The following is a 25,512-nucleotide window of genomic DNA, read 5'->3' as shown; positions in this document are numbered from 1 at the left end:
AGGGATATTTGAGCTGGGTGAGACAACCACAAAGAAAGGAGGAATTAAAATTGAGGTGCATCGTCAAAGTTATCACAACACTCTTAATTAACAAGCAAGCACCACTCCTGTGGACAGTAAATGTCTTAACTGTCTTTGCAAAGACCCTTAGAACCAGTCAGTTGTTGCTCTTACTTAACGGCAAGATGAAACAGCAGCTTCCAAAGTTATAAAGAACAGGGGATTTTTTTATCACAGGATGTCACAGCTGTTTACTGCAGAATCTGAATTTAAAAGGTCAATGTAGGTTTTCTTTTTTTACCTCAGTGCTAGATAACTTGGATAAAGTTACACAACAGCTCTGTATTAAGGTGTAAGAGGACAAAAAGAATTGTAACTTAAGCCAAATCATCTGTTTCTAAGACAGATGAAACTAAAAGTAGGTGATGATATCAAACAGCGCTGTTCAGGGTGGGGTGGGTGTAGCTGTGTGTAATGATGTGATGCCTCTGTTCCCACAGGTGAACTATAGCATGCCATATAACCCTGTACAGCTCAAGAAAGTGTCAAAATTATAATCTCAGAATAGCATGATAACTATGTGCCTGGATTTTGCTATACAGAGCTAAAATGTTGAATTTTAAATGATATAAAAATGTACTGAAGTGAGACTGTTTGGGGGAATTTGAAGACCTTCATGGCTTTTTACCTAGTCTTTTATTAGATTTCATTATGTTGATGTCAATTATTATCGGTGCTCCATACATTTACCTGAAAACTATGGAAGTAAAGTTGAAATTATGATCACACAGGTCTGCCAAGAACTTAACTTTGCTGGATCTGCTTGAAAGCAACTACAAAATCTGGACAAGTAGTTGTAGGTAGTTTTTAATGGAAATGAATATAACAGCTCTTCAGACTTCCTCTAAGGACATTCCTCTCTCTCCTTATCTGAAAGTGAGAGAACCCAAAAAATTCTTTCATTATGCTGAAGTCTTTTACACCTCTGAGAAACAAGAGAATCAATTTTTGAAGTTCCTAGACCTGAAGAACAATGCTCAAATGAAATATAGTCAAAGCTGTGCATTTATCATGAAAATCACAGCACAGCATATGAAATCCCACACAATGTACATAGTTTGGTACAAGTGCAATGGCATCATCTGTGTGGGTCTGACCCCAAAGGAGTTGTCTTGCTCATGGGATTGGTATAAGGTCAGTTTCAAAAAAGAGGTTTGAATTACTTTCTATTTCAATATTAATTCTTTGGCCATCTTTCAATAGTTTAACCTGTAAGTTCCAAAGAAACAGCTGAATTAAATTTCCCTCAGTCTTTTTGCTCACATTTTCATTCTCCAGCTAGAATTACATGCACCATAATTACAGAATATGCATGTAAGACTAAATTTTTCAATAAGCAAAGAGTGGACACATGCTTTCAGTCTGCTTCAGTCGGAAAGAAAATTCTTCAGATTTTTAAGAGCCTGCACAGCAAAGAATATTAATGCTACAGAGGAAACCCTGCCACACTGAAGTCTTTGAAGCAGTACCTTTAATTGGTCAAAGATTCACCATATAATTCTGCTAAAATACGTGGACAAGACTATGAATTAAACTGCTAGTATGGCTTACAGCACTGAAAAAGATAAATCACTGCAATTTAAAAATGAATGCAGCTATCCTGATAGAAATATGAATGAGACAAGTTATTTACCTGCCTAAGGAAATAAATAAATCTAACCCAAGTTATAGATAAAATAAGTCTTGAGGGAACCCAACATTTAATATTTCCCTGTAGAAGATTGTTCTGGGTACAACATGCTGCTGTTGTGCATTAGGAAGCAAAAGTACACAAAAGACATTGCAAATTAGTATTTAAACTCATTGCCGTTGAGTATTTTCTTAGCTACAACAGTCTGCAATATCTTTCAAATAACTTAATGCATATTTTTAGTTAAAAAGGAATAAAATGTATCCATCAATAAATGACCAGAAGACAGTTCTCAGTTGTGAATTGTCATAGCTTCGACAATTAGCACATTCATAGATCTTCCCCTAAACATCTCCAATTTTGTTTGCCTTGTGTGGCACGCATGTTCCGTTCCAGATGATCTGATTTTAGTAAAATTAACAGTAAGATCCAGGCTGATTGTACCACAGTATGGAGGCACAGAAATATATTATTCTCATGTATACACTTGTTATAATCTACATATGAATTCTATAGTCATTCCTGCAGTTGACTACACTAAATCCCATTGAGTCAGCTATAATCATTCCTGAGTGGATACTTCAGAATCTAAGATGCAGAATTTCAGACTCTGAAGATAAACCATGCAAATGCACCTGTTAATTCTGTCGAGTAAGCCTAAATGATCACCTACTAGCAATTCCAAATACACATTGACATACAATTTGAATTGTTTTGAGGCCAGTTCTGTTTTGAATCAAAGTATATGCCTAACATATTCTCCCAATAGGTCTGGACTTCTGGAAAGGACTGGATGAAACACATGCTGTATTAGAATCCAGGGTCCCCCCTCCATCAGGGTCAGTGCTGAATGGGTTTAACACAATGTCTTTGGAATTACAACACATAGGAAACAAGTCTTTGTGAAGGAGCATTGAGAACACTATTTAGAAAGGAGAATTTATATGGAGAAAAAAAAAAAGACAGCTATGACTTTCTCATGGAAGGTGACAGAAAGGAAACTGCTAGAGATAAAAACAGTAAAAGTGATGGAACTGAGTAGTTCTCTCTGCTCAATTATGTTTCCTTGTTTTAGTTCTGAAATCATTATTTCCTACATATATTTTGATTCACATGAAGAAACACTTTTGATGAACCTTCATCATTTGGTTGCATTACACGGGTCACAGTACACAAGTAGCTCTGCTGTACCAAAGCTGCAAGTATTCTGAAACCTGTCCATATCCCAGAAAATAATGTGAATACAAATTATATTAATAATTTTAATTTATAGCTCAATAAGAATGATATGAACTGGCTGAAAGTTTCCCATTCTTTAAGTTGATACATATTTTACTGAAAACCTACTTTGTAACTAACTGTAGCAATGAAGCATATCCAGCATATCACATTACTTTATAGGCAGCTATATGGTAAAGCTGGAAAAAAAAAAACTTTTTTCCCAGATATGCAAAAATATTGTGGTGGTGAAGTTCTGGACATGTTCCTGGTACCATTACTGGAGAACGCATCTTGAACCCTAAAGGTCTCATGTTTAGCTAGCTCCAAAAAAAATGCTATGTAGTCTGTTTACTCATAATTACAAGAATGTTTGGCATATAATTCTCATATATTTGAAGTCTGACATGTGCTAAAATTTCTCTTTGAGCAGGGAAGTCTTAATTTCTCTGTATTGTTAAATAATATTTCCCTCATGGCTCACAGATATAAAACTACACAGCATGCATAATGTTTGAATTTGACAAAATATATACAGTACTGGACCAAATACTTCTATCTACCTTTTTGTTTCCTAGACCTATTTTGGTTCACAGGAAGAAACACTTTTAATGAATCTTCACCATTTGGTTGCATTACACGGGTAACAATGCACAAGCTAATATGTTGACTAATTAAGTTAGTCATCCATATAGTTCATTATAGGAAACAGCTAGTCATTCCTGAAAGCTTTGATCTTAATTATTAAATCCTAAAGTAAATATTCAGTACTAATAGAGACAAAAAAAATGTTAAGCATGTCACACTAAAGATGTTAGGAAGCTTTTGAAACAGTATATTACCAATCAATTTTGCTCTAAAGATTCATTTTATTAATGAACATTTCTGAGGTCATCGGTTTCCACCCAAAAATGAACCCTCCTAAAACACGTGCATTTGAAACAATAACGTTCCTTGTTTGCAGATCCTGAAGAGAAAATGTGCAAAACCCTATTATTTGAATGCAAGACTTTGTTGCATGGGAATTTTTTATGCAACTGATGTTTTGTATATCAGTGTTCATACTCCTATGATTAATTTTTAACTAGAATTGCATGCCATGTATGATGTAATTATTTTTTCAGATTGAACAATGGGTTTATGAAATTACCAACCCCTTCATCAGCTTGTTGGTTTGTGAAATACTCGCACTTTAAGTAAATTTCTTCCAGTACATTTTCTTTTGCCTTTGCATCATTGCATGCATTTTCTTTTGCCTTCTCTTTCAAATACAAAAGATTTACCAAAGATTTATTTTAAACTATTGCTTCTTACATGTCCTCCATCTCTGAATACTTCCAATGGCCATTCTTCTTTCTTGCACATGAAATAGTACCATGCAATATAAAATTAACTGGCTCAGATTTATAAATATTTCTTATTAAAAAAAGAAGTAATCATGAAGGCTTTTTATCCAACAAGGAAAACCTTCACCTGTAGTTCCTTTGGGAATTAATTTGGTGTTCCCCTTTAGATAAGGATAAGCTTCTGCATATGATTACACATCTGTAGTTTGAAATCACTTTCCTCATGCTAGTCAGCACTGCCCAGATGAAGCATTCTGAATATCTAACTTCACATTTAGTCACCATAAGGCTCAGTCCTGAGAGCTCTTAGGTACCAAAGCACTTTGCATGAAACCTGTTGGTTTTCTTTTGGGAGTAAGATTATATGTATGCTTAATATTTTTCAGATGTCAGCCTTAAATGTAGATTTAGATGCTCACTTTCAGGTGTTGTTTATCCTTCATCTATTTGTCTCTACCTTCTCACATAGAATGGGAAAAACCCTCTACTAGGTATGTGGTCTGGGACTTAATATGTCATCCCCATGTCATTTTGAGAATATAAGGCATTGAATAGTTATATGAGATACCCTTGAGGTAGTCTACGCATCTGCTCTGGAAACTAGATTTCCCAATCGAGATAAGTGAGAAGTTCTGCTTAAAAAAGGGACAAATTCTCCATTGGTTCTGATCATGTTTTTCATGATGTATCAGCAATAACCAGCAAAGTTGTCTTAAAATGGATGCATTGTCCACTTTTCCCTTCCTCCACAATTCCTCCCTTTTTTTTTTTGGAAGTAATTTCCTTTGTACAAATCTGAAAAAGCAGCTTTACCATCTAACTGGAAGTAGAATCAGGAGACATGAGGAGAATAAAAGAAAAGAAAATGAAGAAAAGATTGTACCCAGGCATTTCTTAAAGTGGGGGCCTGAACTCAAGGAGGGCAATAATCAAAAACTTCCTGGGATCTATGTTTATCAAGGTGTGAGCAGTATCTCCAATAATCTTTGAGTCTCTGCTGTTACAGTACGCATAATCAAAAGCACTGAGCTTCAGTAACATTCTAAGTTTACCAGCTTACTTTGAGCAGCCCCAAAGCAGTGTAACTGTTAAACCTGAAACCATGGCTTGTACCTAAATGAGTGTGCAAGTTAGGGAAGCAGAGCAGAGAACAGATCTCTGCAAGTTATGAATAAAGTAGTAAGTGAGTGATCAGCTGCTGCACATGTTGTTGCAGGTTCTTAGCAAATCCTCTGTAAAACCCAGAAAACCTCCCAGAACTTGCATGTAGAAATGGTGAAGTGTTTTGCAGTAAAACTGAAAACCAATGTTGCATTTGCAGAGTAGCTTAAAAGCATTTTGGTTTATAAAAGGATGCTTCTTTCAAAATGCAAAACCTTTGACTGTGTAACTGCTTGAAAAATCCTGAAGTCCTTTTTTTTATAAAAACTAAAGAAATTAATTACGAAATTTAAAATTCCAGGCATTTTTTTCCTGCAGAATGTTTGAAGTCTCCTCGCAGTAGCTGATCATTTTCAGGTTTTCTTTACATTAACAGAGGCAGAAGGGGTAGCTCACTGCATCAGGGGTCAAAGGGAATAAGGTCTTGCCAAAGGCCATACTCTAGGCCAAAGAAAGAGGGAGGTGGTCTGCTTTTTAGGATATGAAGTGAAGAAACAGTTTTCCCTCTGTATGTGCAAGACACTGCCTTGTTATGGAAGGGATTTTCTTACATATGTGTATTGCTATGTATTTATTGTGAAGTAGGTGCAATTAGAGTGAACTTGAAATGGAATGTAGTGTGATATGCATTGCTGTTCGGTTCCAGTTTTGTTTAGTATGCAATCTTGGACTAGAAATTTCTGGATCAAGGCAATGGATGGCTTAGATGCTACAACCTGATACTTTAAACATCATTAAGAGTTAAGTCTTTTGCGGGTAAGTCTGGACTCTGTAGAGACTGGAGTCCAAGCTAATACATTTGCAAGAGAGCGTGTTGCTGATAAGATGTAACACAGCTGTTCTGAACTAACTGGAATTTTTAAAGCACTATTGACTTTGAGAACAGCTATATATTATTGTTTCAGTCCGGCCAAGGTGTGAGAAAAATATGAATAGCTGAAGCCAGACCACTCTCTGCCAGGATGGAATAGTTTCCTACTTCAAGGGAGATTATCAAAATTATTATTTGTCATTGTTGCCAGTTAAAAGCTTTGTGCCAAGTAATCACGTTCTTTTACAGTACAGGTTGAATTGATCATCAGGGTTTGTATCTTCAGCCAATGGATGTTGAACTGCAGGTGTGAGTGCTAAAAATGTGGTTTTTTTTTCTTTGAATGCTTCTGTTCTGCTCAGGTTGATAATCAGATACTATTCTTCATCTGTGTGCCAATCTCTCGTCCAAGCAGTGAGATATCCTGGTATTTACGGAGGGATAAATAGAGACATGTCATATCAGCTTTGTCAGTACCAGAGCCCACCCATATCACCCTTGCACATGAGTACAATTTATTTTACGATTTTCAAAAAGGACTGGGGAGAACTGGTCCTGGCCAAAGTACCAGTCCCCATCAGATTCCTATCCCACCAAGTACTGCTTGTTGCATGTGTTCCTCCAATAAGGACTCCAGGCACTGTTGGGATTTCCCTTCAGTTTGCCATATATTTCTGGTATTAGCATCTCTGGACAGAGTAATACAGTGTCTCAGGACAGCAGTGAAGATTTCAGCAAGGTGAGAATGGATATCTTTTTCTCACCCTGCCCTGAAACTTGCTTTTGACTACACGGAGTACATGCGTTCCAAATAGCTGGACTTATTTTGGGTTTTTTACTAGTTTCTCTTTCAGTTCACACAGGAGAGGCATGGAAATTATACAGTACTGTTATACACAGGTTGATTTCTCCTGAGATTGTTGAACACAGAATATCTGGACATGAAGGGAAGATGAGTTTTTCTCTCTAGATGTTATGTTAGCTACCAGAGAGGTATCAATATTTCTCTTTCACAAGCCAGGAATGGCAAGGATCAAAATCACAAGTTTTACACCAAGACAACTTCAGTTTCCTGAACTTCTTGATAAATAAACTTTCTCCAAGAATGTAGGTGACCTTTTGGTCGCCGCATGTATGGAAGTTGTTTGAGAAGGTTCCCCAAGAACACAAGAGAAGTGCTTGCAGTATACTGAGCGCAGTTCTGCTGTAAGGGTTGAAGCTCTGGGCATTATTAAAGAAGTTTAATACCACAAGCAGCAGTGTAATGGGATATTTAGTACTTTCTATGGACAGTTCCTATGGCAAGTTTCTCTTAGCTGCTATACAGCTGCACAGGTTTTGAGGAACTTGTTCCTTTTCAACTGTTCTTTCGTTTCTTTGTGAAGAGCTTCAGTTTCTGCATCTGTTTCTTCAGTGCAGCACAGCATGTGAAAAGGCTGAGAGTCCCAAGAAGAGAGAAGAGGCTGTTTGTAAACTGAGGTGTTAGTGGTCAAAGCTACCACATAGCGATGGTCCATAACACTGTTTCCTGTAATGCGAGTGCTTTGGGTGCATGTGAAGCCAGCAGGTAGTTTCAATTTGATTTCTTCTGATTGTCCAGAGCTGATTTCAGTTCCACTACCAGCACAGAGCCTTTCCGTGTCCTCAGAGTACCAAGCATCTCAGACACACAAAAAGATGGAACAGGAGTCAAAATGAAATGCTGCATTAAAACAGGGAACAAAACACTACTGAAACATTATGATAGCTTTGGCTCTGTGGGCCTGATTATAACAGCTTTTTCATATTGAATGTCAACTTCCTACCTAACTCATGCCATTATTTTCAGTATTAGAATTAAAGCAGTTTACACTCACATCAGTCTCAGTCAGTGTAAGTGTAGGTAATTACAACTCTAAAGGCAGGGAAGAGTCAGTTCTAGTAGTTAGAAAATAAAAAGCAGTGTTTCCATTAATATGATGATCATTTAGTTATTGTTAGATTCCAGCAATGTACATGCATTAAAAGGGACAGGCTGTTCAGCCCTTATACTTAAAAATAAACAATCTAAAATGTATGTGTTGTCTTTTCCTGGCTCAGTTTCCTGTTGCCTGGATTTGGCTCTCAAGAGATATCAGATTGAAGAAGTATTAGGCACAGAGACTCAGGCAGAATTTTTACCCTAGTCCTACAAACTAATCACAATGAAGTAACGCTGTATTATGACACAATCCATATACGCATGTTGTTCATATACTCAGCGCTTTATTAGGTCAACATAAATACAACCATGAAACAATTGATGTAGGATTCCCCATTAACACACAAAAATTTGAGAGTATAATTAATACCAATTAATATGGCTTTTATGAAAAAAAACCTTTCTGGCTTCTTTATTTCGTTAGAATCTGCTTGAAAGAATTCAACTGCAGATACATGTTTAGATTGTCAGTGCTATTCATCTTTATCGGGGATTTTAGAACAATAAGAGATAATAGCTGACAAAGTCTGTGGATGAATAAAGGCTTTGAAGAGTTAAATGTGAACACACAGTCCTCGGAGACTCAGATACAACAAGAGCAAAATCATGTGTAATCTTGGCTCATTTAAACAAAGTTTGTCTTTACTGAAATGCAAATATACATGTAGAATGAATAAATGTAAACTATACCTGTGAAAGGAGGTAGTGTAATGCCTTGGAAAAAATCTAGACATCATAAACAACTCTACAGTTGAGTAAGGACAATGAAGTGGCAGAAAAGTCTAATGCATAATGGTTGTCAGCCTGCAAGCCTAAATTCTTGAAGTTTTACCCTTAAGGAATTTTCATATAATTACAAAGTTTTTGAATAAAAGATTTTTGCTAATGGGCCTTAGTTTGATATTCAGGTGTCTGCACTTCGAAAACAGGAGGAGGGATAATAATCGGAGAAACTACTGAAACCTCCTGGATGCAATCAGTAGAGATATGGCCAGATGAAGAACGACTTGTAATTTTCATCACTTCACATGGCAGACAAGGGCATGCTGTGTAGAATTCCAGTGCCAGATCTTTTACAATGCTGGAAAACTTGGAGAGATTACAGAAATAGCTATAAATTAATTGCTAGATGGAAAAAAAATACATTGAGATGACATTAAAAAGATTGGGTCTTTAAAGTTACCAAAAAGAAATAGAATCATAGAATCATAGAATGATTTGGGTTGGAAGACACCTTAAAGATCTTCTAGCTCCAACCCCCCTGCCATGGGCAGGGACACCTTCCACTAGACCAAGTTTCTCAAAGCCCCATCCAACCTGGCCTTGAACACTGCCAGGGAGGGGGCATCCACAGCTTCTCTGGGCAACCAGTTCCAGTATCTCACAACCTATACAGTAAAGAATTTCTTCCTAATATCTAATCTAAAACTACCTTCCTTCAGTTTAAAACCATTCCCCCTCATCCTGTCACTACATGCCCTCGTAAAAAGTCCCTCTCCCGCTTTCCTGTAGGCCCCCTTCAGGTGCTGGAAGGCTGCTAGAAGGTCTCCCCAGCGCCTTCTCTTCTCCAGGCTGAACACACCCAACTCTCTCAGTCTCTCTTCATAGGAGAGGTGCTCCAGCCCTCTGATCATCTTCATGGCCCTCCTCTGGACTCGCTCCAACAGCTCCATGTTCTTCTTATGTTGGGGGCCCCAGAGCTGGACATAGTACTGCAGGTGGGGTCTCACAAGAGCAGAGTAGAGGGGCAGAATCACCTCCCTTGACCTGCTGGCCACACTTCTTTTGATGCAGCCCAGGATACTGTTGGCCTTCTGGGCTGCAGGCACACATTCCCGGCTCATGTTGAGCTTCTCATCCACCATCACCCTCAAGTCCTTCTCCTCAGGGCTGCTCTCAATCCATTCTCCACCCACCTGTATTTGTGCTTGGGATTGCCCTGACCCACATGCAGAACCTTGCACTTGGCCTTGTTGAACTTCATGCAGTTTGCACAGGCCCAGCTCTCAAGCCTGTCACAGTCCCTCTGGATGGCATCCCTTCCATCCAGCATGTCGACCACACCGCACAGCTTGGTGTCATTGGCAAACTTGCTGACGGCGCACTCAATCCCACTGTCCATGTCACCGACAAAGATATTAAACAGGACAGGTCCCGATACTGACCCCTGAGGAATGCCACTTGTCACTGGTGTCCACTTGGACATCGAGTTGTTGACTGCAACTCTTTGAGTGCGACCATCCAGACAATTCCTTATCCATCGAGTGGTCCATCTGTCAAGTCCATGTCTCACAGGACAAGGATGTCGTGCGGGACAGTATCAAATGCTTTGCACAAGTCCAGGTAGAAGACATCAGTCACTCTTCCACTATCCACCAACGCTGTAACCCCATCGTAGAAGGCCACAAAATTTGCCAGGCACGAGTTGCCCTTAGTGAAGCCGTGTTGGCCATCACCAATCACCTCCTTGTTTTCCATGTGCCTTAGCATAGTTTCCAGGAGGATCTGCTCCATGATCTTGTCAGGCACAGAGGTGAGACTGACTGGCCTGTAGTTCCCCAGGTCTTCCTTTTTTCCCTTTTTAAAAATGGGGGTTATGTTTCCCATCTTCCAGTCAGTGCGGACTTCACCAGACTGCCACGACTTCTTAAAAATAATGGATAGTGGTTTATCAATTTCATCCGCCAGTTCCTTCAGGACCCGCGGATGCACCTCATCAGGTCCCATGCACTTGTGCACCTTCAGGAATGGTCTAAGGACCATTCCTTAGATGGTCTTGAATCTGATCTTCTCCTACAGTGGGTGGTTCTTCATTCTCCCAGTCCCTGCCTTTGCCTTCTGCAAATTGGGTGGTGTGGCTTGAGCACTTGCCGATGAAGACTGAGACAAAAAACTCATTGAGTACCTCAGCCTTCTCCATATGCCAGGTAACCAGCTCTCCTGTTTCCTTCCAGAGAGGGCCCACATTTTCCCTAGTCTTCCTTTTATCACCAACATACCTATCAAAGCATTTCTTGTTGCCCTTGACATCCTTGGCCAGATTTAATTCTAACAGGGCTTTAGCTTTCCTAACCTGGTCCCTGGCTGCTTGGAGAGTATCTGAAATATTGGTTACGTTCAGCGGTATCAATACCTTATGGGTAGAAAACAGTGGTTATAAAAAGGCTTTTGATCTAGTAAGCAAAGGTAGAAATAAAACTAATAGAGCCTGATGAACTCGGAAAAAAATAAGATGCAGATTTGAACAGATTAAACTTAACCAAACAAACTTTTTAGTGCTATATTCTTTCTCTTACCTTCAAACAAACAGGCCATCTTTCTGGAAGACAAGTTTTAGCCAAAATGATATTTTAGTAGATCTCTAGCTGTTGAGCTCAATATAGGGGCAAGTATTTTAAATGTGGTATCTTGTAAAATACAGGACAACAAACAGAGGCTGTCATCATTGTATTGGAAGGGACATAAAAAAAAGTTGTTTGGTCCACCCCTATGTGTAGGGTAAGAACAATTGTGCTAGAACTTATTCATGCCATAAGGTCATCCTACTTCTTCAACATGGACCTCAAGCCATGGAAATTCCACCTTCTCTATTAGAAAGTGCCTCCTAACAAACGTTGCCTTCTCCACCATGGAAATGAAGGAAAAAAAAAAATCCCTTTCTTCTTTGCCAGAGACTTAGGTATTCATTTTGCTCTCCCTCAGTCTCATCATATTTCCCTAAACAACCATCATTTGTTCAATATCTCCAGGAATTCATGTTTTCTAGACTTCTAATCATTCTCACTCTTCGGCTTTGGGCTTTTGGCACACATTAACCCTGCTGTAGTCTCCTCAGTACTAAGTGAAAGGATTATTCACTTAACTTTTAGGCTAGTTTTGAATAAAATTTTAAAAAGATATATGATACCGTACAACTTTAATCTTGGCATATCTTAAATTGTAAGGGTCTGCTTCTGCAAGATGAGTGTTCCTTAACAAAAACACCAAAGAATTCACCTGCGTAATCAGCAGTGTTGGGACTTTTAGTACTTTGCTGTTTAAGTAACGGAGAAACACTGTTGTTGATATGTATGTTGACAAGCATCCATGAAGCCAAATTTATCCAGAAATTTTTGAGTTCTTTGTTAGTAAGCAGAAAAACTGTCAAGGCTTAGTAATTTCGCTTTGATTTCTGTGTGACACATGAGAAGTCCTTCGAATAGTTATCGATTCCCTTCTCCTGTCTATCCCAAAGACAGAATTTCGGACTCCCAAGCAGCTAAAAAAGCTCTTTGAACAGTTTTTGTAACTTTCAGGCATGATACTAAGCATCACTAAATATTTGTTGTTCTTCTGTGTTTCAGCCACTTTTTTCCAATGTGGTGAAAGTTTCTTTTTCTTGACAAGATCTTAATCTCCACTATACAGGTGTGAACTTGAAGAAAATCTCTAGAAGACAAGGGGGGTCTTTTCGATTGTAATTGGTTTTAACTGAACTGTGAATTTCCTTCTTCCTTCTGCTCTCCTCTTACTTAGATTTTGTTGGACTTCCCTCCATACAGCTGGGGACAATTCTTTCTGGGTAGCTTTTAATCCACTCATGATCCTTGAAACAAAATTCTAGGTTTAACATCATGGCATCCAAACAGTGATTTCATTTGGTTGTGTGGAATAACTTCCCTCAACATGAGCTCTCAAAGCAATGGTTACTATAGTTTTGTTGTGGCTTGTACATGGAGCATGAATTCAGTGCAACACACATGCACACCAGCCCACTCATGTAATTATGGCTTCTGTGCCTGGTGCACTGCATCATCTTGTTTTTAAGGCTGCACCTGTTTGCTGAGAGTGTAGCTTCTGTGCAGCTTCTCAAACTGCCACTTTTCTAGTATGGGCTTGCTAGAAAATTGGGTCCAGCCTTTTACAACTTACATTACAAACATATTTGAAGATGTACAGAGACCTGTACGCCTCTTAAGCAATGCCAAAATATCTTTTCATGTCTCATCCCTTCCCTTGAAACTCCGTGTCTGAGCAAGGAGAACTTCAGCAAGACTGCATCAGTGCTCATGTGAAAATGAGGCTGGTCTTTCCAGCAAATTGTAGAATTAAGTGATAATTTAGTTTTAAAGCACAAGAGCTTACATACTAGGTGAACAGATGTTTTTGTATCTTGTTCATGTCTTGGCAAAGACAATTTCAAGGCCTTCCATAGGCAGTACGTTCTAGAGCCTCTCTAGTCTGGTAAGATAAGTCACCAAATATATCCAAGAAGAAGGTTCAACAAAATACATTCGCTCTGGGGTGTGTGCAGTACTGATATTTTATCCTAATTCTTCATGTAAACAGTGAAGTTCCTTCCTCAGCTGTTTGCTTGATAAATGCAGTCTGTTCTGCTTTTTTTCAGCCCCTAAAAATGAATGTTTGAAACAGAAAGCGCCTCCCTCAGCAGTACTCGGCCTACGTGTACTTCCACCACACGCTGCTACACAGTTGCCACCCCCTCCACCAGCCTCTCACCCATTGCTGCAGTCCTCAGCAGCTCCCAGCCTGCCTCCCAGAAAAATCAAGGTCAGCTCTGAAACAATGTAAGTGAACGTAAACCCCAAGGTCTTTATTTTCTTGCCTTTTTTCTGACTATTATTTTGCTCATGCAGCAACAGATTAAGGCTACAGGTGTCCCAGGTTTCTAGGGGAGTGGAGTTCCACACCACTTTCCTTGTCCTACTCTGTCCCTGGCCTGTTTGGAATTAGTTTTTATTAGCTGGAACTTCCATCTATTCAGTTGTTTCCCTGAATTGTCTGATCTATTACAACACTTTTTTCTGCCCCATTGGTAAGGGGAGGGAACAGGCACCCTGCTGGGTTTTTTAATCCAGAAGGGTTGAAAGACTTCATACGCTGGTAGAAAATCAGTTGTATCTGTAACCAAAGCTTTCCGCTGCATTTTTCTGGGAGAAGAGAGCCAGGAGGGTCAGGTCTGTCAGTCCATACACCAGGAAGCAGCTTTGCAAGCCAGAGGTACTGAGCTCAGCTCTGGTTGTGAAACTGCACCAGGAGCAGCGTCGTGACCTGTTGTGATTACAGTGAGAAGCCTCTGTCGCGTATGGGCCTCGTTTCTTTATCCTTCTTCCAAGAGCTGTGTACAGAAGGGGAACCTCCCAGCGACAAAGAGTTAAAAGCACCTCGGTCTAGAGTCAAAACTGACTGGAAACAAGCTGAGCCTGAATAATGAGCTGCTCTCTGGCCAGCGGTTACTGCAAATAGAGCGGTGTGTGTCAGCACGCATTCTGTGTTTTGTTACGGATGCTGCGACAACATCAACCAGCGCTGCCGCTGCTGCTGCGCCGGGGGCGGCGGGACGCGCCCGCCCATCCCCGCCGGGCCCGCGGGGCGCCGCCGCCACCGCCCCATCTAGCGGCCGCAGCGCCGGGCCCTGCGGCAGCCCTCCCGCACGCCCTCCTCGCCAACACCCGGGAGCCCAGCGTGCCCTCTTTGCCGTCAGGGACCTGCGGCATTTACCTCCAGAGTGTCCTTCTGCTCTTCCCCCCCCCCCCCCCACCCCCCCCCGCTGAAAATGTGTGCGTGGGTGCCGACACGTTTTCTTTCACCCTGTCTCGGTGCCTTCTCCATCAGGCCAATTTTGAAAGATCACTTTCTGCTTTCAAGCCCTTTCTTTGATTACACCTCTTTCATGATGACTGTCAGCCCTAGGTTTCATTCAACTATTACAAGATGTTATAAAGTCAAAAGTCCCTGATGTTATTATTAGTTACATTCTCAATTTCTTGCTTCTCCCAGCTTGACAGCTCTTTTAAACCCAACATCAGACTTTTTACCTGGCCTAACCTTATACCATTGATTCTCTCGTCCCTTGTTTAGACTTTAAGCTCTACAAGTCAAGGAGCAAGTCTTAGAGCTGTATTTAACATTGTGCAGAAGTCTGGCGTTCTGCTTGTGCATTGTGTAAGAAGCTTGCACCTGTGAAGACGGTTAAAAAACCCCAACAGATTACTTCCATTCAGTCAGCCCATCTGCCTATTATATTTTTCATACCACACTCATCTCCATGGTATCTGAGTGCCTTTGGCATATTTTCTCCTTTTATACTCAGGATCACGGTGTCCCTATGTGAAAAACTGAGTCGCAGCCAGGAAGAACAATTTAGGGAATCGTGTGGGTACCTAAGTAGCACATAGGGCTCAATAGACTGTCCAGCCGTAGTATAAAATAGCTGAAAAAGCACCAGAACAATGGTGAATGAAAATGCAATCATAAAACCATCTTCATGGGTTTCACATGTCCCCTTTTTCCTATTTACAGAAGTCCAGAAAATGAAGAAAATTATGATGATGTTGAATTTTTTTCGCAGGGTAAGATGCATTCATTTTAATTAATGGCAGCTATATGAAGCTGTAAGCATATTGTATTTACAAGATAAGCAAAAGCATATTGTATTCATGAGTGACTTGTGTAACTAATTATACTGGTTCTGCAGTTTTATGGGTGAAGACGGTTGTCTCATAACACTAACTGTTCTATAATTAATATGAAAGACTCTCAGGAACTGCTTTAAATATCTCCCCTCTCCCCCACTTTTTTGGTTAGAAATATGCTGGGACCATAAATAATCAAATTTTCAAATCTGAACCAAAATGAATGCTGCTCTTTCAGAGTTGAAGTTGTGTGCTCTGGAGAGGCAGGCATTGTTTTATACTTGATAAAGAAAAAAAATTGTTGACTGTGCTTTTAGTGTCGCTTTGTGGTCTGCCTTCAATAAGAGGCAGTGAGTCGCTATGTTGTACCAGGAGCAGCCAGAGAAACAGATTGTGACACAAAGAATTTCAATCTGCCTGCTGATCTCTCCTCAAGAGGACTTGGTCTGTGCCAGGCACAGTATGCATCGTTTAGTGTGCTAGGCATCGCTGCCAGACAGCAAAGCGGGCTGTGGAGCTGAAACTGAGCCCCTTACCTAACTACCTGCAGAGCAAGGAGGAAGCATGCGATTCATGGAGTTTCTTCTGCAGCCCAGGGCAGGGGCTGGCTTAGCAGAAGAGCCTTGGGCCTCTGTATTCAGCTGTTGGGCTGGTGCAAGCAAGTTCTTTGAGGTCTGTTTGGATTTATTAGATTTTTAACAATTACTTTCTTGTATAAATAGGCATTTTTGTAAACAAATAGCATAAGTAAGTTCATCAATGTTACAAAAGAATCTTTAAAACAAATTTTCCACTTTTAAAAATGCATGCTATTTTGTAGATATTTCTAGTTTACAGTGTGCTACAAAAGCAACCTGGAAAAACTGATTTTTGCATTCACACCCTCATTAAAAGCTAGGAGCCTGCACATATTTCTAGTTAATCTAGCTGGTATTATTATTAGCAGTTTGTAAATAGTTAACACTAGAATGAATTGTTTTCTGTACAGCAAAAAATAAATACACTGGTTTTATTTTTTGTCATATAGGTCGTGGAAATACAGCGGGGGTAAGTGTTATCTTTCATGATAAACCTATCCTTTTTAGCAGAAACTTACAAATTTAGTAAAATCCCTCCAACGCATTAGAAAATGAATTGCAGAATGAATCCAGTACATTGACAGTAAATTGCAGAAGCACTTACTTATTGTGAAGGACAGAAATAAAACTGAATAAGCAGAGCAAACTGGAACTAGTCAGCAAAGCTGGCTAGACACAAAAAATTGATCCAAAAAAAAAGCAAAACCATCCCTTCTATTTCCACTGACATTTCATTTCACTGAAATTTTTCAGAAACAAGGGCCCTGTTCTATTCTAGTAATAAACCACTTGTTTCAATAAAACACAAGTTTATAGCATGTCTTTAAGTACCTGGCTGTATTAGGACTAAAACAGTCTCTGGGACCCTAATCCCATCTGAGTCCCATTTAGATCCCTAGCATTCCAGTTTAACTACTGCTGACCCTGGCACCTTCATCATGGCAGTGCAATCATCAAAATAGATAAAGGATTTCCAGGACTAACACTGCAACTGAAATAGCCACTTTGGATTAAGCAACGTGCTAGTGTGATTGTAACAATCCAGGACTTTATAGTCATCATATTGTAAAAACAAAGTCAGAAAAAAAGAATAGTGGTAATAATGTGATGTAGTAATTTGGTCTGGGAAGATTAAATTAATTTGTATTTACATCTTGACGTAAATGTTTTTATATAGTTTGAATGAAGCTTACACAGCAGGTCTATTTTCTTCATGTCTTTCCAAATACATCTAGGCCATTGAAAACTGAATTTTTCTTATAGGGCCAAGAAAGTGCTGGAGAGATGTATGAAGACATAAATGACATCAGGTAGTAACTTTAAACTATACCTATTGTATCTTTATTACTAAAAGCTTGCTAACAAAGATACTTTGTCTGGCACAAAACTGTGATTCCACAGCAGTCCCTGCTAGGCATTATTGTGCTCATCCATTTCACCTAGAGAAAGTCAGGTTGTTCACAGGTTCTTTCCTACTGAGATCTGCTATACCCTGGGCTGGAAAAACTCCTGCAATAACAGCAGAGCTGTAGCTATAGTCGTAATTACATACCAGGGCCCAGATCTCAGTACCATCCGGTACATGAGGCACAGCTGGCAATGTACCCTGGTGTGATAGGCACATTTATGATGCAGTGCAGAAGACAGACTGTCATTTGTGTAGACTGCTGGAATAGGTTGTAATTAGGTTTAAAATTGCAGTCCAGTGGTAGCTCAGGCTTCAGTTCAGGCTGCATCAACCACTGATGGCCTGAGTAAATATTAACAGCTGCGGCCAGTGCCACAACACCTAGTTTGCTACCAGTTTCCAAGCTTGCTTGCCAAAATTAGCTCAGAGATGTTTGGACAAGCCCATGTAGAGCCAGTCTCTTACCTCCAGACAATGTTTCTGGCATACCGTCCTCTTGAGGACAGACACTTTAAATTATATATGTAACATAAGAGAAAGGGCTGCTTACTCTATCTGTTGCAGCCTTGCTAGAGTTTAGAATCAGTAGGTTTGCTTTCACTGGGAGAAATCTTTTTCCATCACACGTAGTTCTTTGCTAACCTTGGGTAAGAAAGCTCTAGTGAGATTTACTTCACTGCTACATTCAGTCCTGTCAATGCAGTTTCAGAACATCAAAGGGGAAAGAGAAGAAGTGGGACAAGGAAGAAAAGAGAAGAATGGACCAAGAGAAGAAAGAACAAAAGGAAAAAGAAAAGAAAGAGCAGGAAATAAGGAAGAAGTTCAAAGTAAGCTTTTTGTTTTGTAATCTGGCCAAAGACATGTAAAAGCATTATTCAGCATTGTAGAGTTCAAAATACACTTTTCAGCTGGCTACAAAACTATTGTTATGCTAGGTAGTTCAAGCACCTGGATAAATTCTGAATAAAGGTTTAAGCTACCCTTTTATGTTTGGCATATGCTTGACTTCAGGCTCCGTACTGAGGGCAAAGACATTTTTTCAGTGCTTATATAGTTTTTGCTAAATTCCCTTCTCTCATTCTTTCTATGTAAAAAAGCCTTAAAAACATGTCCTTTTACTTTTCTGTTTAAAAAGCATTTACATCACTAGAATAGCATCAAAAGTTCTTAATAAAAGTGGGAATTGGATCCCATATACTTAGTGTTTTCTGCTTCAGTGGAGTCAGATACAACATTATCCAGCCCTTAAGAGATTTCACCATTATACTGCAACACATCTCCTTGCCTTGGTCTAAAGGGACTTAAAGAGACTTCCAGCCTAAATGAGGAGGAAGGGAACAGGGCACATGTAGGGGAGCTACAATCACTGTCAAAGCCTAGGGGCCAAATGATGAGACAGTCCTTTTTGGTTTATATAATTTTTATATAGCTGGTGGTCAGCATGCTACCACAGTTTACAAATCTACCAGTCATTCTCTGTTAACTAATGACTGTTCACAATGCTCCACTGTGCTTCTTTCAGTGTCATTGTACATAGTGGGCAGCTCTGTTTTCCTTCCTATTATGTTCTGTACACAGTAAAGCCACAGTGATTCTCTCACATCATGGCCTTGGTCTGCTGTGGAGAGACTGACACGAGCTGAGGAGCAAATATTAAAGGAAAATACTAATAGTTAATAATGGCGGCTTAGATGGCATTTGTCAGGCCCCAAGTCTATTTTTCTGACCACTCCTGTGAAGTGTAGGCATTAGTGCACTGAAAGCTTTCAGGCTGCTGATGGCTCTCTTGCAGCCATTAAAGTATGTTATTATTCTTAAATGCAAACAGATATATTTTAGTGCAGATTTTCTTTCCCATTTCTTTGCCATCTATACAGGATAGATATTCCTGAGCTAGTCTATAATTGTCAACAGCCATATGCCTCTGCAAGATCATGTATATCTTAAAGCCACAAATACTAAAATCCAAAGTGGTTTCTCCGTAACATATACTAAAGATCTCACAAAGAGAATCCTGAATTCCAGTAAACAATGTGATCATCTCTTGTGAGTACTTGTAGGATCATTTAGAGAGTAGAACTGTAAACACAGAACATTATGTGGTAGACTTATTTATGTTAACGAACATTTACTCATATGAGTAGTTCTACTGGATCTACATGGAGGTGCCCACTGGAATTAAATACATGTCTGTTATGTGAACATGTGAAAGGCTCCATAGCTTAGCCTGTTGGTTTTAGTCTTTGTATTTCTGTGATTTTGCCAGTCACTTTTTCAGCTGCTCTACCGTTATGCTGTTGCCCTCTCTTTTGGTTCCTGATTATTAATTTAAACTGGGTAGTTTTATTTGCCTAGATTATTTTAAATGTCAATGAAATGAATAATCATCATTACAGTTATTTTATTTTGTCTGAATGTTGGGAAAGAACTCCATTTTCCACATCTGTGATTTCTTTTGTTGCTTCTTCTGTGCAGTTAACGGGACCCATCCAAGTCCTTCATCAGGCACGAGCTTGTGTTGACCACAAGGGAGGAAAGAATGAGCTGACTGTCAAACAGGGGGATGAGATTGAAATCATTCGCCTCACGGATAACCCAGAAGGAAAGTGGCTGGGCAGGATAAAAGGATGTTGTGAGTTCTGTTTCTTCACTGTGCTCCTGAATATTTTCACTGTATGACAGTAAACATATGAGCACTACACCAAGGAGCAGCCTTACCAAGGCTGAGTCACTGGCCACCAAAGTAAACAGTTACCACAACTCACCCTCCTGTCCTTAGCTGGCATGTGAGGCTTAGTTCATAGGAGGAAGTTATTGTACAACATAATGTAACATCTCCAGGCACTAGAATAAGTTAGGAACAATATGTTGGAACCTTCACGGACATATTGAGAGGTAATTCCATGTCAGCTTTCAAACAGCATCAGAACTTGGCTCCGTACAAGTAACAAGGATCATATTTTTCATGTCTTTGCATTAAAAATAACATGGGTTTTCCTAAAATAGAAGTAGAGAATATAAGGTCCTATTTGTCTTGTTCCTTTTCCTATGGGAAGTTTCTAACTGATTCCTAGATTTTATTTTGTCTGAAATCCAAGATGTTTCTCTAATTGTATAAATATCATCAGTGGATCTAGGAGTATAATAAGAGCTTGATGATCTGGCTCCTGTATTATAGCAAAGACATTAAAAGACCGATCCATAAACTCAATGAAAATTGTTAAAAGCACTTGCTTGATTTTTAAGGAGACTAAAATGACAGTAACTTCAGTAAGACAGTTCACACATGTAGAAGTGGACAATACCAGCTGAGCACTTTGTGGTACTGGATGTATAAAGACTTTAAAGAAATGGGGCATGTCTCATGCAAATAGAGGCTGAGAGAGCTGAGACTGTTCAGCCTGGGGAAGAGAATGCTCAGGGGGAATCTTATAATTGTTCATAAATATCTGATGGGAGGGTGTAAAGAAGATGGAGGCAGGCTCTTTCCAGTGGTTCCCAGTGACAGTGCAAGAGGCAACAGGCACAGACTGAAACACATGAAATTCTGTCTTAACATCAGGAAACACTTTTTTACTGTGAGGGTGACCAAGCAGGGGAACAGGTTGCCCAAAGAGGTGATGGAGTCTCCATTCATGGAGGTCTTCAAAACCTGATGGGACACGGTCCTGGGCAAACTGCTCTAGTGGATCCTGCTTAGGCAGGGGAATTGGCCAAGATGATCTCAAGAGGTAAGTTCCAATACCAGCTTTTCTGTGATACTTTGAAGTTTTGTAAATAAGTCTTTTGCATGGATCATTTTGTACATAGGAAAACAAATCTTGGTGAGGGCTGGGAGAAGGGTATTTTCTTCAGCATGTGCAGTCAATTAATTCATTTACCTTTAACTGATTTACTTTTCATAAACTGATTCTTGCCTCAGCAAAATTGCAAGCTGTACAACGCTTCTCAAGTGTCAACGGTACAGCCTGATTTGTTTCACCAATGCTTCAGCCTTCAATGTTGACAGGCCAGTAATGGTCTGTGAAGATCAAACAACAGAGGAAAATCAGTTCTGATCATTTAAATAAAAGAAAAAAAAATCAATGTGTTACAGATTTGAGGGGAAGCACACTAAAACTGGGGTTCACTCAGAAGCAGAGGAGTGGGGGATTTTCCATTTTCAAGAAATGCATAAGCATTTTTCACCTGTGAGAAAATCCATTCATGCTCTCTTCTGTACAGGCAGTATGTCTGTCTAAAATTCCCCTCAGCAGAGACAGAGTTCCCAATCTCAGGCCAACTGCTCTGCTGCAAGTTTCTCCTGAGCCATTGCACACAGGTGTGTATAACCAGATCTCTTTAGAAAAGATCCAGGGACAAGAGGATAGCAATGCAGCTGCATCATATCTACCAACACGAAGCAAAATCAATGCAAACAAAGTGTCTCTCCGTCCTAATGACCTGTCAGAATCTTTTTGTCATGGACTGTCCTAAAATATGCCACGAGACTGCAGTGGTCCCAAGGTTAGCTCAGAAAGGGAGTTTGCCCCATGATTCCTGGAGTCTGCACATAAAATTTTCCTGCTGTAGCTGAGAAGCAAATAAAGGTGAAGTTAACATGACACCAGCTGAGGAGGGTTTGAGGGAGATCTGAGATAGATCAGACATTTGTATTTTTGTAGACAGATGGAGGCTCAAGCTGAGGCTGCTTGGAATGAGACATTTCTTTGAAGTTCTCAAAGATCACACAAAATAATTAAATCACTGATTCTGAACCTCCTGTTAAACTCATCCCTTTACCAGGAGCTTTAAAACTATCTCTGCCTAATTACATGGTTTCATTCATTTAGATGGATACATTAAAACAACCATGGTGGAGATCGATTATGACTCTTTAAAAAGAAAGCAACAACCATCTACCAGAGATGCTGTGAAACATCCAGAGAGTGACCAAGAAGTGTATGATGATGTTGGAGAGCAGGGCAGTATTAACAGGTATGTATACAGAACGCATGAAAAGTAACCAATGATTCACCCCAGTCAGCCTAAACAGGGGACATTTTACAACAACAAAGCAGACTCCTGTCAAAGAACAGCCATTTGTATCAGAAACATGTAACTGAGCTATTCAAACTTAAGTAGTCAGAGGAACAAGAATGGATTCTAGAATCCAGCATCTATAAGCGCTCATACTCTGGAGGAATCCACACTATTGGAAGAGGACCTACAACACTGCAGTCCAAAAGAGAACAAAACATAAAACATGCAGGATTACAAATCACCTGCAGGAAGGGCAGTTCTCTTCCCTCCCTCTCTTTTCTTATTCTAGCTTTTGAAGCCACATACTGCCTTTTCTAACATGCAAGAATAAAAGACACTAAAAGCAATGGTAGCACTCACTGCACTGGGGAACTCCTGATCACCCTCATTGCTCTCAAACTATGAGCCTTTTTACCTCTTTCCTTTTGAAGACAAGGGACTTCTGGAAGCATGACTAGGGTGGCCTCCGGAAGAGAGTGTGGCTAATGTGTTTAGTCCTGAAAATAAGGCCTATAAAATCCATGAGATGGGTATGAGATACACTTTTTTGACTTCATAATAAGTTTCTCCTCTATGGCACAGTCTCACATGTATGTGCAATGCAGTGCTACATTCCAGACTCTCTACTTCAATGTGCCGTATTTTTCACGTCAAATAGATCTGCAGCTAGAGATGTGCCATCTCCAGCAGCGTATCAAGCTTGCTGACAGGGAAATATCCCAGTGATCTTGTGACAAAAGCCAAGGCTATCACATGACCCAACATGACAGTGGTACCTCTGTTACCTGATCTCACATAAAAGTCTCTTCTGTCATGTGGTGCAACAAACCAGTGCTCATTCTCCGTTACATGTCCTGATGTGCGGAAACACATACCCCAGGATTCAGATAAGAGATCTGCATATGGGTGTAGAGAATTTCAACGTGTAGGACAACCATCTTGAAACACTCAGCCATTACACCTGCTTTTACTGCTTCCCAGCACCTTAACTTAGAGGTCTGGCTGGAATAAAGGGAACATAGCTGGCTGGCTGCTAGGTGCAGCTGATCCTCAGCTGCTAGAACATCCCCATGAGCTCCAGAAACAGCGCTTGGAAAGATCTGCCTTCAGGCTGGCATTTTTTAAGCAAACAATACAGTTTTGCATCTGATAATTTTCCAGGTTGCTCAATATCAGTTTTCCTTCCTGCACATTGGTCTCATAGCATCGTAACCTAGCCAGAAGAGTTGCTTTAGTTGTTCTAGGTTTTAGGTAATCTGAGTGTTAGGTACTTCATTGCAGAAGTATCTTTGGCCAATCCTTTTCACTATGTCAAGCATTACAATTAAGCACCTCAATGCAAGGAATTTAGAAAATCTATTGAATTCAAAAGCAAACAAAAATACTTACTCTGTTGCACATTAAAATAACAGTGTAAGGAACTTCGAAGGATGAATGAATGGCTCAGATTTGCTAAATCCTTTAAGCTGTATTTTGCCATTTTTATCTTCTCTAGTGATTAATAGCATTGTGTTCAGTTCATGAGCATGAATTGTTGGAAGGTCTGACATACATCAACATGTTTTGAAACCATTGTAAGAATGCCATACTAAAAAAAGCCTCTTGAACAAATGGTATTATCTCATTATCAGTAGTATTGTTAATACTCCAAAATTAATAAGTGACTAGGGCTGTTGTATTTCAGGATTTATTGGCACAAGAGTTTAACAAATATCTTGTTTTGATGTATAAATTTAAGTAAGGCTCTGACCTGGAAATAATCTCAGCTACTGTGAACCTATCAGGCTGTTTTCAATTACTGTTAGAACACTGGGCTAATATGGAATCCTTGAAATGTGAGAAACATGCAGTTAGGGATTTAAAGCATCACCCAATGAAAGCTAGTTGAGCAATGAATTCATTTGTTTATAATTTCATCTCAGGAAAATCCCCTGAATGAATCTAAAGGGTGTGGATGCACTCTCTAATATTCAGTCAGATTATATTTTTATTCCCATCAAGTTTGACTACGTGACCTCCTGAGATCCCTTGCAACAGGAATTATCCTATGATCCTAAGTCATATTTTGTACTTTAGTTTAAAGATATCAACAGGAATATAAAATATATTTGAAATATAGTAAATCATTATAGCTGTAGACATCAGTTTGCATTTCCTTGAAAATGACGCTTTATTGGAAATTGCTAACAGTTGCTAACAGTTACTAACAATTAAGAGCAAATGTTCTGCTTGTATGAAAATGTGCACCTTCATTGTCTTGAAATATCTGCATTGGTTTATGCAAATAGAGAATTTGATTCACAGTTTTACTTAAAAAATACTGCCCTTTCTTTTTATATTAACTAAAGATGGTATTGATAACTCTCTCTTATAATCCTTTGAATTACTGTGAATATTTTAAAAAAATCTTTTCTGATTTGTAATGAATTATTTCCAAGGGTAAAAAAAACAAAGTGTTTTTTCCTGATTTACCTGAATCTACTAAAAGTTAATCTCTCCTCATTTAAGAGCTAGTTCACTTACTTATGAATTAGACAACACATTTTCTTTAGCATTAGTGAGAATGCAACTACTATTCGACTGCAAGAAATCGGTGTCAGTGTGGTGAAATCAGAGAGAAAAAAAAGAACTGGCACGTTTTGTTGTTGCCCATATAGAACACACAAGCATGTGTCTGAGCTTCAGTGCACAATTTGTACTGATCAGCTGGCAATGCAGACAGGTGCCAAAGCCAAAACATTTAGAATCAATAATTACAAAAGTGATGGGTGATCATGGTGTTTTTCCAAAGGATGGCTGTTTTTCTCTAAAATGTCTCTCGTTTGCTTTTCCAGTCTGAGCGGTGGCCAAAGTGGAGATGACAGTAAGTTCTACATATACTTTTTGGGGAGACTTGTTTCTGT

At 39.5% G+C, this 25,512-nt stretch overlaps 1 protein-coding gene across 2 annotated transcripts in view; it reads left to right on the top strand.

The window, feature by feature from the left end:
- Positions 1-25,512, top strand: part of FYB1 (FYN binding protein 1) — a 46,164-nt gene that overhangs the window by 8,614 nt on the left and 12,038 nt on the right. For both annotated transcript variants that reach the window (XM_068423491.1, XM_068423490.1), the window contains exons 2-9: positions 13,573-13,753; positions 15,489-15,546; positions 16,628-16,648; positions 17,443-17,489; positions 18,297-18,414; positions 20,063-20,219; positions 22,420-22,564; positions 25,444-25,472. In XM_068423491.1, coding sequence (XP_068279592.1) covers positions 13,573-13,753; positions 15,489-15,546; positions 16,628-16,648; positions 17,443-17,489; positions 18,297-18,414; positions 20,063-20,219; positions 22,420-22,564; positions 25,444-25,472 — 756 coding nt within the window. The remainder of the gene's footprint in view (positions 1-13,572; positions 13,754-15,488; positions 15,547-16,627; positions 16,649-17,442; positions 17,490-18,296; positions 18,415-20,062; positions 20,220-22,419; positions 22,565-25,443; positions 25,473-25,512) is intronic.

The sequence above is a fragment of the Nyctibius grandis genome, chromosome Z, assembly GCF_013368605.1.
Source record: "Nyctibius grandis isolate bNycGra1 chromosome Z, bNycGra1.pri, whole genome shotgun sequence".
Classification (NCBI taxonomy): Eukaryota; Metazoa; Chordata; class Aves; order Nyctibiiformes; family Nyctibiidae; genus Nyctibius; species Nyctibius grandis.
This window is presented reverse-complemented; position numbering and strand designations above follow the sequence as displayed.